Raw genomic sequence first — 16,001 nt, 5'->3', positions numbered from 1 at the left:
TTAAGCACTTTCCATCTTTCCAATTTCCTTTTTGGTCCTGGCATAATTTCTTTCTGTGAAATAATTTATTTTGGCAACTGTGACTCTCAGAGTGAATATCTGAACTGGTCTCTCCAGTTCCTATCATTTAATAAAGCTTGACTTCCACTCAGATGGGCCTTGTGCTGGAAAAGGTTAGGAAGACAATATTGAATCAGCCTTCTGAAGCATGCTAATTATTCAGTCGTTTCTCTTCCTTCCAGTCTCTGAGACATGCTTAGGAATTCCCCCTGTGTGGCATCTGTTTACCAGCTGCCTCCAGAAGAAAAGAGGCTGTTCAAAAAGCAGATGTGTGAAAGACTTAGATTATGTGTGAAGGGCAGGAGCGAGGTGCGGGCCCAGGAGAGGAGAGTCGGGGGTTGGGTACCAGCTCTGCCGCCAGCCAGCTGTGACCTTGGGCAGTTCGTTCATCAGAACCTGGTGCCTACCGTGTGCCGGGTTCTCTTGCCGGGTCTCCCCTCCCAAATGAGAGGAGACGCTGGCGACTTTCAAAGGGACTTTCTAGTCCTAATATTGCGTTTTTCTAAGACCCTCCTTTGCCTTCAGGACCAAAATCTTCCTCCCAATGAAGAAAGTAGGGAGAATACTGAACCAAAACAGAAAACCTGGATTCTAGTCCAGGCTCTGCTACTGATTGGCTAACCACAAGCTAGTCCTTTATCCTCATTGTCTTATTTCTTCATCTGTTAATTGTGGTTAAAAACTAATTATCCTGATGGAAGAATTCAAGGAGATAATGAATGGGGATTATTTGGGAGAAGTATAAAAATTTATATGATTAAAATATATAATGTTGACGTTCTAAAGGGAAGTGCTATATCTTTCCTCCCTTCTCCTACAACTGGGCTTTCTCCCCCTCAGGACTCTTGATGTTTTGGGCCAGGTACTTCTTTGTTGTGGGGCTGTCCTATGCACTGTAGGAAGCTTAGCAGCATCCCTGGCCTCTATCCACCAGATGCTAGTAGCATCCCCACTGTTGTGACAACTAAAAATGTTTTAAGACATTGCCCAATGTTCCTTGAAGGACAAAATCACCCCCAGTGGAGAGCCACTGTCCTACACTAAATGCTTTGATGGCATCTCTTGTATAAAAGTCTTTTTCCCTCTGCTTTTTCCTTTATTCAGAAACCATCTATCATATCCACTACTCACTGGGCACTAGGCCAGAACAGATGGAATGACAATGAATAAGGTTCCTTAAAGAGTTGCCAGTCGCAAATAACTGATGACAACATAGAAGTGACTGTCAGTGGGTCTGTAAAAGTGCTGCGGGAGCAGAGAGGTGAGAGGCGATTAAGTGTCTAGGGAGGAGGTGGCCTGGGGCCACCTGTGATAATCTGGGATGGCTTGTCAGAGGAACTGGCCAGGTCTCCAGCAGGCCAGTCCACTGGTCTCAGAAGCGAGCCATCCTGAGAGTCTCAGGGCCCCGAAGTGAAACTGCAGAATGCCACAGAGCCCGAAGAAGCAGGTGGGGAGCTCGCAGCCTGTGCAAAAATCAATTAAGTGGCTTGTGACTGCTGAGACGGAGCCCAGTTCTAATACCATGGGATTCTCTCTCTGCATCCAGCCGGTTCCCGGCTCTGCTGAGCCTGCATTTTATTGGGAGGGGAAGTATAGACCTGGATTTCAGCAGTTTGACCCTGTATATCTTTGGTAGTTTTTCAGTCCAGACTTAGGTGTTGCTTGTCCGCACCATAGTCCTCCAAAATTTAATAGGTAGAAGGGCTGATTTTCACTTCCAGCCATCTGATAACAAATGCAGGGAGGCAGACTGAGAGATGCATTTGACAGTGAGTTTTTACTATTGAGGAGATAAGATTAAAATACAGAAGGCTGGCTGGCTTCACATGTCCCCTGGGGATGTGTGAACAGAGAAAGATGATGGCAATATCTTCTTTGTATAGTGTCTTTCTGTTTTTTTCTAATAGCGTGCCTCTCTTTTACATCACTTGATCATTACAACAAACCAGTGAATTATAGTTGGACAGATATTCTCAGCTCCCGTTGAATGAATGAGGAAAATGGGTCACAGAGAGATTGTGTTTTGCCCAAAGCGATACTAGCTGTTAGTGGCAGAGCTAAGGCCAGACCAACTTCTCCACTGCACCCTTGCTCATTCCCCCCGACTCCCATGGTGAAAGAGAACGTGTGAGGAAGGAAGTGATTTTGTTGAGGTCATCAAGAAGCCAGAAAGAATGTTAAAGCTGAGTTCAACAATTATTTGCAAAATGCCTTCCATGGGACCAGCTTGGTGTGTGCAGGTTCCACGAGAAGGCGGAGGCATTGCCTCCGCCCAGAGAACTTACACTAGGCTGCGTGGGAGTCGGGGGACTTACACTCAGCAAGCCACTTTCCAGCCATTAGACAGGGCCCAGTGCAGAACTAGGATGCCCAGTGGTCATAGACATGATACAGGCCTACCAGAGCAGGGAGAGACGGGCGTGCCAGGAAGAGTAATAGTCCTTTTAAGGAGGGAAGGGCATCTTGGGAGAATCAGTTCATTTTTCCACCAAGGAAGCAGCGATTGGTCCTGGAGGAAGTAGGGACCCTAGCTAGACCCACAGCCCTCAAGGGGCTAGAAGTCACAGATGCTCGCTAAGCATGCTGCCGATCCCCACTGTGTGCAGTGCATTGAATTTGACCCTGTGGTCGTGCCAAACAGAGGAAAGAAGCCGACGGCCAGCCTGGAGAACACGGCTGCTGCTGTCAGGTGCAGAGCACCTCGAGGGAGAGGCCTGCAGTCCACGGAAAACCTTTCCCAAAGCTGAGCACATTGACTGTGCATTCATAACTCAGGGCCCAACCGACCACTTTAGAGGTGAGAGGAGAGGAGCCCGTGAACAGCAGAGCCTGCCTCCTGAAGGCTCCTTGGATCATTTGAGCTCATAAGCAGCCGTCATGTCCCATGGAGCTTCTTATGAGACTGATCCCTACCACCCCATGTTATTAAGGTCCTCCTCGGATCCCAGAACTGAGCTGCATCCTGGGAGGCCTCAGAACAGTGACAAAGGGGATGGCCTAGTGAAAGGCTGCGGCCACAGCAAAGTCTCAAAAGGAAACGTGTGCTTCCTTCTGTTTCCTCTCATCCTGTAAGACCTTAAGGAGCTTTTTCTCTACTTAGAAAGATGACCTTAACTCCTCTGAAGTAACCGTGTTGTTCAGGACCCTGCAGGATTCAGTGTTCAGTTGTGCCTCACATGCTCCAAGTGCCATGGGTGCCTTGGGGCTGGAGTAACTGGGAAGACTTTATGGAGGAGCTGGGTGTCCAAAGAAGGCAGGACTTGGGCAGGCAACAGGGAGACGTGAGGAAGTCAAAGTGAGCACAGGCCTGGAGAACGTGGGTGTCTCCTGGGATGCCAGGCCCCAGGACTGACATGGAGTGCAGTCAGCTCATGGTCTTCAGTCACTTGGAACATGCCCGCTGCTTCCCCACTGCCACGTGCCTGCTGACCCAGGGTACCATCTGCCTCCATGGACTTGTGGGTCCCTGGCCCAGGTGCAACTCGGCATAAGAGAGCCACGAGGACTAGGGGCTGGACAGTCTTACAGAGAGATGGGAGGACAGAGAGCGAGTCTCCGATGGGAAGAGATGAATCAAGGGTGGCAGGACCCAGGCCAGATCCTTCCTGCGGAGTTCCAGAATCCTGAATGGGCCCAGCTGCTGGGAAAAGGACACCTGAGAGGGTGTTGTCAGGGAGGGTGGCAGACAAGTGTGGTGAGAGGTTGCCCAGTGGCCCATTTTGTGTCCTAGAGATAAAGAAGCCGCCATCTGCATTTATCCAGCAGGGCAAGCAGGCTCCCTGACTCTCTGGCCAAGGTGTGTGCTGGAGCCAGTGTAATCCCCAGGATCCGGGACTGAGCCAGGTGGGCCTCACCCCTGCCCTCCAACTTCCCGGAGGGGGAGAAGCGAAAGAGGCATTGGCCCTTGGCTTTAGATGAGCTGCAGAACAGTCAGAAAGAAAGGGAGCATTTATTCCTCATCTCTTCTCATGGAGTGGAGCAATAGTCTTAGCAAATTATAAATAGTGATTAATTCTACTTCAGCATAGTTCTTTCTCCATGAAGACTCCCTGTTTACCCCAGCCAACCCAACATCTTTCCCTCCAGTTTCTTTCAGCTCTTTTACCACATTGATCATATACTGCCTTGTAGTACACAACTTCTGTACACTTTTCAACTCTGCAAGTGTGGATACTCTCAGAGGCCTGGAGCATGTCTGCCTTTTTATTCTACAGTGTCCTACTCAATATATGTGTTTAAATAAATCCTGCACTAAACTTAGAATTTTAGGGCATGTGAGTTGTTGAAGACGTGGCTCATATCTCTAAAGACGGGAAGATCAAGTTCTTCGTCTATGTGATTCTTAACTGGGCAGCTATCATGATAATAGTTAATAATACGTGTGCCCTTATGTTGTGCCAGATGCTGTTCTAACTGCTCTCACGGGCCATTACATTTAATCTTCACACTAACCCTATAAAAGGAATCCTATTATTATCCCTATTTTGTAGATGAAGATACTGAGGCCCAAGGAGGTTATGTTACTTCCCCAAATTACACATGCAGCTGGTAAGTGACCACGTCACAATTCAAACCCAGGTCTGCCTGGCATGAAACTCACCTCTTTAACTCCTGAGCCATATAATGCTGGTAGTGCCAAGTGTATATGATTTGGCCATTGAATTAAGACAGATGCCCCTGTGAATGGAAATAATAAAGGAAGGCTCTGGAGGGGAGGCAGAGTCTTGGAGGGTGGGCAGAGTTCAGGTAGGCAAAGAGGAGGAGTATCCAGGTGACAATAAGAATGTGCACAGAACGGAGATGCTGAAATGGCTCGTCTGCCTGCCAATCAGTGTCTTTTAGTCTGTGCTTGGCCCCTGACCTTGAGCTCAAGGGTGCATGATGGTCTGTACCTCGGTGCAGGAAGAGGTCATCCCTCCCTCTCTCCTGCTGTTTCTTTGCCAGCATGGCCACTCATTGCATGTCTTGTTGTTTTGCAGCTTTGACCCAAAGAGAGCAGTGCAGCAGCTCAGAGCATGCGGGGTGCTGGAGACGATCCGAATCAGTGCAGCCGGCTACCCATCCAGGTAACGTGCCCACCAGCCATGCCCTCCTGCAGCAGCCGGAGTCTGGCTCCCCGGGGAACCCTCTTACGTGCTGTCAGCCAGAGCAGATCCTCCAAAAAAGTTCCCAACACTGAGGGCCCAGGGAGGATGCTGACGGATATAAGGATTTCAGTTTGGTCTGAGAAGTATGGGAGTCAGCAGTGACATCCTCTGGGGCAGCTTTTCAAATTTCAAATTGGCATTGGTGTGGGTGATGAGCTAGCTAGAGTTATAAAAGGGATTTCTCCTTTGCTTAACGCCTGCCTCATCCCCTTTACCTTTATTTTTTTTTTCACTTTTTTATTGTAATAAAATAACACATAACATGATATTTACCATTTAATTATTTTTAAGTACAGTTTGGTGGTATTAAGTACATTCATATCATTGTGCAACCAGCACCATCATCCATCTCCAGAACTCTTTTCATCTTGCAAAACTGAAACTCTGTATCCATTAAACACTACTCCCCATTCCTTCCACCTCCAGCCCCTGACAACCGCCATTCTACTTTCTGTCTCTGTAAGTTTGACGACTCTGCTACTTCATATGAGTGGAATCATACAGTAGTTGTCTTTCTGTGTCTGGCTTATTTCACGTAGAATAATGTCCTCAAGTTTCATCCATATTGTGGCGTGTGTCAGAATTTCCTTCCTTTTTAAGGCTGAATAATATTCCATGGGATGTGTATACCACATTTTATTTACCTATTCATCTATCAATGCACCCCTTTACTTCTTAATACGGAATGAAATCTGTGATGGAAAATACAGTTTCTTGAAGTTAAAAGACAGCTATTGTGATCTAACTTGCATTGTGGATAAGCCACTGAGCCACCCCAGTGTCTGCTGAAGCTGTGCTAAGACTGTGGATCTCCTCTGGACACTTGCCTGAAGTAGGAGTGGCGGGTGGATGGCGACCAACTAGCTCTCATGAAGTCATACTGCATTCCGGTGTCACACAGGCCAGACATCTGCCATGAATTGGAGCTGAGCAGAGCAGTCAGGGAGCCCCTGTCTGAAGAAGTCCCGTATGTGTCAGGAAGTGGAGGGACCCAGAAACGAGGCGGAGGAGATGCAGTGCCTCTCCACTCCTCCCTGCCGTCTCTCCACCTGGCACTTTCCCGCTGCAGTTGAGCAACCCTTTCGAATGCAGTGGTAATTACCCAGAAACAATTTAACCATCAACAGTTCCCAAATGTTAGGCCTGGGGAGGAAGTTGCTGATGGAATTAGGAACTTGCATTTGACCTGGAAAGTACAAAAACTGTCACCAATCCTCAACATCCAAGCAGCTTTTCAAAACCCAGCAAGTTCCAGCATTGTTCAGATTGATCTGCTCTAGCCAGGATTGAAGGCTCTTATTATTTTCTTTTCCACCATGTCGCTCCCTGCTTAGAAGAAAGACGGAGTGTCCTGAGGCTCCATCTCAGTGTTTGACCTTAGAGTCTGAACACAAATAGCTGACAGCTCCACTATTAATGAGGTGGGCCCTGCTGATCCTTCTTAGATGAAGGCTCTGCGTTCCTTCTCCGTCTGCCCTACAGTGTCTAGCCTCAGCCTTTTGATTAAGGGAATGGGGCTCGGGCCACGGGCATAGTAGTTCAGTTTTGAGTTCAAAGTACCGTAGTCTGGCCAATTAGATTACCTTTCAGTGACTGCTCCAAGCACACGGTTCAGATCAGGCTCAGTTCATTCAATTTAAGAACTTGACAGAGACCTTAAGGAGCTGCCGAGTCACTGATTTTCAAACGATGATCCACAGGCAGCCGGGCTCCACTCCTACTCCTGACTTTTCTATCTGCTGGGCTCCCGGAAAGCTTTCTTGAGTCCACCATCTTTAGTCCAGTGTTTCTCAAAACTGCTTCGCAACCCGTTAGTGGGTCAAGAAATCAATTATGGGTTGTGACCAACATCTTGTTTTTTTAATAAAATAACTTGAAAATATAAGATGGCAATTGTGGTAGAAAGGGCATTGTGGCACGACCTGACTGGGGTTTAATATATAGGTATGGGTGTGTCATGATGTAAAATGAGGTCCAGAGAAGGAAGGGAGCTGATCAAGGTCACCAGCTGGTTGGTGGCTGAGTTGGAACTAGAACCATCCTTCCCCTGCCCCCCAGGTGGTTGTTGCCAAGCATCTTACTGCTCACGTCAGTGAAGTGTTGCCATCCAAACAGAGGTTTATCAGAGAAGTAAGGTGTAGGGTGGGGTCCTATGAGACTGTCCCCCACCCCAGGGCTGGGCCCGGGGCCTGGTGTGAAACTGCTCCCTGCTCTCGTCAGCTTGTAAGTAAAAGTCTAGACTGAAGAACTGTGGCCTGGGCTAGAGCTAAAGGGGCCTGGTGGTTGAACCCTGGGCTTTGGAGTCAGGCCTGGATTCCAGAGTCAGCTCCCATACTGCTTGGCTGGGCTATCCCAGGTGAGTAAATCCATCTCTCTCAGCCTGGGTTACCTTATCTTTAAGTAGAATGATTGTACTTACTTCATAGGTGGTTGCATGAATGAGGTAACGCATCTAAATTCCTCAGCACAGTGCTGGGCACTTAAGCATTTAATAAAATGTTTATTACTCATCCAGATATGAGCAAGGAGTTGCATCCTTATGGGCATAATTATCTGGGTAGAACATATCTATACCAGAAATTTCTAGCTTTGTTTTTGTGAAATCCTGACATGTGATCACCCCAAAAGAGCATTCTGAAATTCCCAAAACTCTCCAAGCAATTGAAAAGGTCAGTCTAAAAATTATCTGAAGTCTTTCAAAACAGACTGGAGCTAACATGTCCCAGGTTAAACTGTTTAGGGTCGTTGTGCAAGAAACTTGGGGATCCTGGGTCCTCACAGCCATACCTGTGCCTGATGGTGCAGAGACCTGGAAGTGAGCAGAGAAACCCAGGTGCTCATCTTTGTGTAAAACATGCAGTCGGTGCTATGGTGGGCTTGTCAGGTGGGAGGCATGAACATTGGGACCATGTCAAGCCAGGGAGAAGAAACAAGGGAAGCATGTGACAATGAGATTTTCTAAGGCAGGTGGAACCTTGGGGACCCATCTCAGTGTATCACCAAGAACTTTCCAACAGAATGAATTGTTTAATGATAAGACAACTGACTTATAGAGGGTGTGAATCTTTCTTTGGCAAGTGTCAAGGAAAGGCTCTAGGTCTGTGAGTCCGAGCTGGTTAACTATAGACCACACTTCAGGAGAAGTCCCTGCACAACTCTACCACCTCTGAGTCACCAATCGAGCTTACTCAGCCTCAGTGTGAAATCAGAGTGACAGTGTGTGACACCCTTACTCCTGCTGGTTTTGCTGGTGCAGTACAAAACGATCTATTTTAGGAGGTGGAAGAGGAAGGGGAGAGGATTTACTTCTGTGGTCTCACATGAGCATTATGTAGAATGGGAAGGTTTTCTTGCTGTCATGGTATCCTCCTCTCCTCCCAATCTTTCCTTCTGCTCCATGTCTCATCTTGTATCAAGCATCTAGCTCTGTGCCCATTGCTGTGAGGGAATTAAGGATGTGAATCATGGCTTCTGCCCACCAGGAGCTCACAGTCTAGGAGAAGTGATATAATCAGAGAACATATGATCAGGTGCAAGTTTGGGACGAGCCATGGTTTCACAGAGGAGGTGAGAGTTGAGTTGGGCCTTGAAGGGTGAGGAGGATTCGGATTGGTGGGGAGGCAGCGGGAGGACACCACCAGCCAGAGAGCAGCGTGATGTCTGGGCACAGAAGGGGTGATAACTCACTTTTCCTATCCAGTGCTCAGGGAGCAGGCTTTCACTGCCAGCTCAGGCCCCATTCCTAGTGTTCAGTCCTCCAGTCGTAACAAGCTGGGAGGCCAGGTGTGCTTTTGGCGTCATCCAGACAACCTCTTCCTTGGCAGCTAAGAGAAGGCATTCTTTCCATATGGAAAATGGTTCTCCTACTGGTCCTTCCACCTGGCTGCAATCAGAGTTGCCAGCAAAGTCAAGATGCCCACAAACTTGCAGGCCTCTTATGGGGCAGCTGATGCCTGTCTTTCCCTGCCTCCCTAATTATTTCAGACGTCTTTCTAGCAGATAATTATAAGGGCATCTGTACCTTTTGTTTTTGTAATTGCAGGTATTGTGGAAAGTGTAAGGAAGGAAGGAAAGACTATATTTCTGGTGTCACAGAAAATGTTACTTAATGCTGTGATTTAAATGTTTGGGCTTAGATCCAGAACACTGCCTTCCGTATCCTCCTTACATTTGCTCTCTTAGCAGATTTTGCTAGAGGGTCAAAGAGAGGATTCCCTCCCCAAACTGCCATTTGAAATGTTAACTATGGAAAGAGGCACCACAGTTCTATGGCACTTTTGTTAGTGTTGAGATGGAGTTAAATCATCCATATTATTTTTTTTAGATCCTAATCCTCTTTCACTGTCTCCTCACTGCCAAGCCACAGCACCTAGGATGGTATTTGGAAGATGAGTGGTGAGGGGGACGGGCTGTGGGACAGAGCTGCCACACCTGTAATCCTCTGACTTTGCACATTGCCTAACTTTCTGCACCTGGCAGCCAGGGTAACTATTTGGAATGACCTCACAGATTTAAAAAAAAAAAAAAAGCTATCTCACTGCTTCATCTGGGAGATTGGTGTGTCTGCTGTATCTAGAGATAAAGCAAGTGAGGTTTTATGGATACTGTGTGCCCATCAAGATGTTAGCTTTTGAAGGAAATACACAGGTGTCGTGTGTGCCACCTCAGAGTGTAGAGTTGAGCGGTTATTTTGTTGATCTGACTTGGAGAGACCTTCATGGGACCAGAGGGACCCGAGCAGATTGGAGGTTGTTGAAAAAAGAATCCACCTCCTTGGCTGCTGAGGTTCAACACAGCAAAGTGATGTCACTGGCATCAGCTTGTCAAGTAACTACAGGACTTTGCACAGCTGTTTCCAAAGGAAACTTCAATTTAATAGAGGTTTCAATTTAATTAAACTTCTTTAATGAGGGGAATTAGAATTTATACCATTTTCCGGCATTTCTCCTACTTAAATGGCCAGAGGGCTGATATCACTTTACAGAGAGGAAAATGGCAGAGAAGAAAACACATAGTCCAGGATCGCAGGGACTTGTGATGAATGGTCCAGAGGGCTCTTCCCCGGGAGCCCAAGCAGAGGGCAGCCCTTCTCAGCTGGGGATTTCAGGCTGAGTTCCTGCATCCAGCCTACTGATTCCTGGGCACACAACTCTTAGCCCTGTTCTGAAATTAATATATGCCCAGTGCCCCCAAAGTCCACCAAGCCGGAAAGGATGAATGCAGAATTGCAAGCCTCTCTGGTGCTCCCTCACCCCGACTCAGGCTTCAGTATACCTGTCTATTTTTATCTTCTCTAAGAATTATGGCGCTCTGTGAGTCTGATTTAAAATGAAAATGTATCATTCAATTTGAAATGTGCTGCAGTGGCTAAGAAATATGTTCATTATCATGTATATAAAGCACTGTGATAAATGCACTGTCCGGGAAGAGGAGCTCGTCCACGCATCACCCAGCTCCCAGCTCCCCCTCCATGTGTCTTACACCTGTGCAGTCATCGGTCTCCCTCTGCAGGGGTTCAGAGCAGCTTTGTGTCCTGGAGGAATTGTGAAGCCAATACTGCTTAACCAAAAAGAGTCTGTGTGTGGGACTACTTGAATATGCAATGTTTATATATTAAAAAAACCCGTCATAAGTATTCACTTCATCTCATCTTCTTCACTTCAGAAAAACTCAGTGGTGCTTTCTGAGATTTCCACTCCTTCCCCAATTTCCATCCCCTATATGGAACACATAGCGTAGGATTGCAGTACTAGGTGGAGGCTTGAGAAATTGCCTGGTTCGCGTTCCCATTTAATCATGATTAAACTTCAACAGACACACAGTTACTTGCCTTGCAATTAATCCCACAGAGAAAGAATAACAAAGAACTTATTTCTGGGTGAAATAATTCTTTATCTCAGGATCTTACAGCCTTTAGTTCTGGCTCTTTTGCCTGAGAGCTGTGCTCAGCTCTTTGGATCTGACGCGGGTTCTCACCCAGGGCTGCGCATCACGGGCACGTGGAAGCACTTAACACTTCAGAAGCTCAGACCTGTTACATCAGAATCTGTGACTGTGCCCTGAACATCTGCCTTTTGGCAAGGTTTCCCAGTGATTTTTAAATGCATCCTGCCTTAAGATCATTATCCTGGAGGCAAGTGTTGGCCACTGGGTGAACCACAGCCAGGCAGTGCTGGGACTGATTAGATTTTCCTCTCTCCTCACTTTGTGTCTTGGCTCCAGCTCAGATCCAATGGGGAGGAATTACATTTCCTTCCCCCTGCAGCAAAGCTTAGCAACCTTTAGACCTGGGGCCACCTCTAGGGCTAAGCCTGTGTTCCCCTGGGAGGCACAGGACATAGGTATGGGATAAAGGGAAAGGCAAACGTGGGGTATCTACGGTGGGGTGAGTGATGGGATGAGCACCCTGCTGCCTTTGCACTAGGAGCTCCTCCATGAGTATCAATGCTGAAATAATGATGCAAATCCTATGTGTGGGTATTACTTTATGAAGGCCACCCACAAAGCCTCATCTCATTTGTTCACCACATTGACGCTTTTTATTGAGAGATAACTTGTGTGCTGTAAAATTCGCCCTTTTAGGGTATGCAAGTCAGTGGTTTTCATTATGTTCACAGAGTTGTACAACTATCACCACTAATTTCAGAATATTTTTATCACCCCAGAAAGAAACCCTGTACCCACTGGTAGTCACTGCCTCCTCCCAGCCCCTGGCAAGCAGCACTAACCTACTTTCTGTTTCTATAGATTTGCTTATTCTGGATATTTCATATAGATGGAATCATATAATGTGTGGCCTTTTGTGTCTGGCTCCTTTCACTTAGGATAATGTTTTCAAGGTTCATCCATGTTGCAGTATGTCTCAGAACTTATATTGCTTTATATTCTTTATTCCTTTATATTCCTTTATATTCTATTGAAATAGAATACTATTTCATTGTAAGGATGCACTACATTTTATTTTATCCATTTTATTTTATCCAATTCATCAAGATGGACATTTGGGCTGTTTCCACTTTTTAGCAAGTAATGAATAATGCCACTATGAACACTTGTGTACATATTTTTGTGTGGACATTTATTTCTCTTGGGTATTTACCTAGGAGTGGGATTACTGGGTCACATGGTAACACTGTTGATCCTTTTGAGGAACTGCCAAACTGTTTTTTCACAGTGGCTGTTTTACATTCTCACCAGCAATGGGCAAGGGTTCCCATCTTTTTATTACAGCCATCCTAGTAGGTATGAATCACAATGAATCCCATTGTGATTTTGATTTGCATTTCCCTGATGGTTAATGAAGTTGAGCATCTTTTTATGTGTTTATTGGCCATTTGTATATCTGCTTTGGAGAAATGTGTATTCAAATCCTTTGCCTGCTTTTTAACTGGGTGATTTGTCTTTTTGGTATTCAGTTATAGGAGTTCTTGATATATTCTAGATACTAGATCCTTAACAAATATATGACTTGTGAACATTTTCTCCCATTCTGTGGGCTGTCTTCACTTTCTTGATGGTGTCCTTTGGAGCATAAAAGCTTTTAATATAGAAAAAGTCCAATATATCTTTTTTTCCTTTGTGCATTAGATGTCATATCTAAGAAACCATTGCCTAATCCAAGGTCACAAAGATTTACTCCTGTGTCATCTTCTAGGAGTTTTGTGGTTTTAGGTCTTGAATCTGTTTTGAGTTAATCTATGTATATGATATGAAGTCGAGGACCAACCTCCTTCTTTTGCGTATAGATTCTAGTTGTCCCAGCAGCATTTGTTGAAAAGATCCCATTGACTCTTGAGGTAAGCAAGATAAAGGGGTATCACCTCCATTTTACAGATGATGAAACAAATCCCATAAAAGTTAAATGATCAGATTAAGTCCTCACAGTTAGAAAGGGGTGGAACCACCATACACACTCCCACGGATTAAGGATGTCTGCACTTGTGAGTCTTTGAGAAAGTGCCTCTTTCCTCTTGACTTTGGCCTCTGTGTCCCTTTGAAAGTTTTGTCCCTACTTGATACAGTTCCAAGAAAACCTCTCGTATCCAACATCGTTTATTTCTCTGCTAGTTTGTTTTTTTCAAAAGGGAGAACAAGGGAAGGGGTGTATGATGCTTGGTGGCCATAGTGAAGGTTATTTCCACAACTCAATATCCAGAGAGAGTCTGTTGGTCCTGGTTAGTGGGCATCACAGCATGGCTAAACACCTCTGCCCACAAACTTCTGTTGGCCTATTTGAGACATTGTAGAGGACAAGGCCCCCTCTGGGGCTCACAGGCTCCTGCAAGTTTCTTGACCTAGAAGAAGGTAAGCATGCTCCTTACATTCCATGTTGGCATGACCAGGATCTTTGACCTAAGTTGAATGTCACAGGGCAGTGGGGTATCTGAAAGTACAGGTTGACTCATCTAATCCTGACCTGAAAAGCTCTGATGGATTCTTCACCATTTTCTAGGGGCTCTTGTGATAACCTGACATGCCATCTTCAGGGATTCTTCTTTGTGACCTGATATCATAGTAATTATTGTGACTGAGAGCCTCATACCCTGGTCTTACTAGAGGGACTCTCAGAGTTTCTCTAATCCAGCCAATCCCCTTGTGAAAGAAGCTACCCAAGAGAAGGGAAGCACAAAGTGCTACCACTTTGGCGGATCCGCCCCATCTGTTCACACGGGTCCATTGGGGGCCTCTCAGGCAGGCATGTTCTTCTGCAGAATGTTCCCACATGTAGATGGTTAAATTCAGTATTGGGCTCCAGATGGGAACTCAGTCAACCAAAATATCACCCTGCTGGATTTGCTTCACCGTTCACAGCAGCTGTATTTACCACACACTGTCATGAGCCCTGAGGAGCTTGTTGCAAGGAAGCATCTTTCCAGACAGGTGGGCTCAGCTGAGTGCTTGCCCTGGCTCATCCTTTGTCGACTTTGCCTGCTGCCTGTGATCTTCCTGTTCTTACCAGGAGCCATCACAGGTCCTGGGTTTTTCCCACACACCCAATTGTGACAACTTTACCAAATTGAGGCACCTATTCCCCAGCAGGTCAGAGACACGCAGTGTGAAGTAGGCCTATACTCCAGAGGAAACATGACATTGAAGTCCAGGACTTCAGCAAGGCCCCGGACACACAAGTCCACATCAAGGAAGACCAGGACTGCAGTAAAGGCAGGGCTGAGTGTGATTGTACCCTTGAGCTTGCTACGACTCCATATGGCACAGGGTTGGGGCCTAGTAATAGACTTGGGATGGGAGCTCTTCTCCCACCGTTAATATGAAATGGAACAGAAGAGCAGCCAGGCCCAGAATTGGCTTAAAAAACACCTCCAAGCCAGCGAGCCACAGAGCCATACTGCAAGTGGGAGAGGACATTTCCAGGGCCACCTGATGAGGATGGGAAGAGTGAGGAAGGAAGCAGTGGATTCACGTTGTAGAGGCAGGTGGCAGTCATGGTTAGTTGTTCTCAAGAAGCTTTCTTGAACCAGAACTATGTTCTATAGTAAATATTTTCAAATGTTCAGGAGCATTTTTGGATATCTCGATGAATGGTGTGGGGGGTAATGGTCCAGAGATGCTCTGTGTCCTGTATTGTGTGGAACTGTCCTGTCCCACACACTAAAGAATTGTCCTACCCCGAAGCCAATAGTGCCCTCCTTGAGAAACACTGGTAGAGAGAAAAGGTTGAACACTGGAGTTCCAACCATATTACTGGTCAGGAAAATAGCAATTTTTTAAAGAGTGATAAGTGACTGTGTGTAAAGATACCATGTCATGATAGGTGCTGGGAGATTTTAAAACGTATCAGGGGGTGACCCTGGCCAAAGAAGTCTCGAGTCTAGCAGAGAAGCTAACGTGTACAAAAAATATCTATAATACAAGGCCGAAAGCTCTGTGTCCCACATGGAAATAGGAATAGTTCAAGTGCTGTGGGAGGGAGAGATTCCATCATGGTGAATAACCTCAAGGAGAAATCCTGGATACCCTGTGGTCTTAATGAGTGGTCTTGCCTAACTTTTACGTGGTCGCAGAAAACCTCCATTCAGAGATCCCTGCCAAATCAGGAAGTCCTGTTAAGTTCCACTTTTGGATAAAGAATTACGTATTCTCTTTATCTTCACTTGGAAGATTTTCCCCTTAGAGATGAGGGAGCCTTTCCTATGAGGAGTTTATCTCTAAGAGCACAGAGGTCCATGGAAAAGGGGATCCACATTTGATTCTGGGTCCTTTGGTGCAGGACACTTGTACATGCCCAGACCCCATAGCAGACACATACCCCTTTTGGTACCTCCTGAGGGAGTGCCTACGCAAGCCCTTCTCAGTGGATGGTTTGCCTTCTGCAGGCATCCTCCCCTCATCGGTTTCACCTGGGTGCAGGTGTGCGAGGAAGCCTTTGTAAGAGAAGGGGAGGGGGCTTGGACAGGAAGGGAGAGTAACTTAGATCTTTAGGAAGCATTGTAGCCTTCCAGACACTCCACATCCATGAACTCACTGGCTCCTAAAGCACTGGGAGGGACTTCATGAGCTGGGTGATATTCTCTCCATTTTGTGGCTCGTGGAGGGGAGGTATCCAGGTTGTGAGTTGCCTAAGTCACACTGCTGGTCAGTGTCGGAGCAGATTTCTCTACTCTCGACTTGTTCTGTACTGGCCTTGATGACTTGGCAGTCACATCTCCCTATTCTCCTAATTTCCTTGAGCCTGTAACCTCCCTGAGTTATGGAACTGTCAGTGGTAAGAGATTTTCAAATTAGAAGCATTTAAGGTTTTTCACCCAGCTAAATGCTACTCTGATTATTCCCCCC

The 16,001-nt window shown here is 46.4% G+C and overlaps 1 protein-coding gene across 2 annotated transcripts in view; it reads left to right on the top strand.

The window, feature by feature from the left end:
- MYO5B (myosin VB) overlaps positions 1 to 16,001 on the top strand; it is a 344,347-nt gene that overhangs the window by 252,288 nt on the left and 76,058 nt on the right. For both annotated transcript variants that reach the window (XM_087439196.1, XM_014781411.2), the window contains exon 17: positions 5,040 to 5,126. In XM_087439196.1, coding sequence (XP_087295322.1) covers positions 5,040 to 5,126 — 87 coding nt within the window. The remainder of the gene's footprint in view (positions 1 to 5,039; positions 5,127 to 16,001) is intronic.

This window comes from Ceratotherium simum, chromosome 14 (assembly GCF_057802395.1).
Source record: "Ceratotherium simum simum isolate JZ-2026a chromosome 14, ASM5780239v1, whole genome shotgun sequence".
Taxonomy (NCBI): Eukaryota; Metazoa; Chordata; class Mammalia; order Perissodactyla; family Rhinocerotidae; genus Ceratotherium; species Ceratotherium simum.
This window is presented reverse-complemented; position numbering and strand designations above follow the sequence as displayed.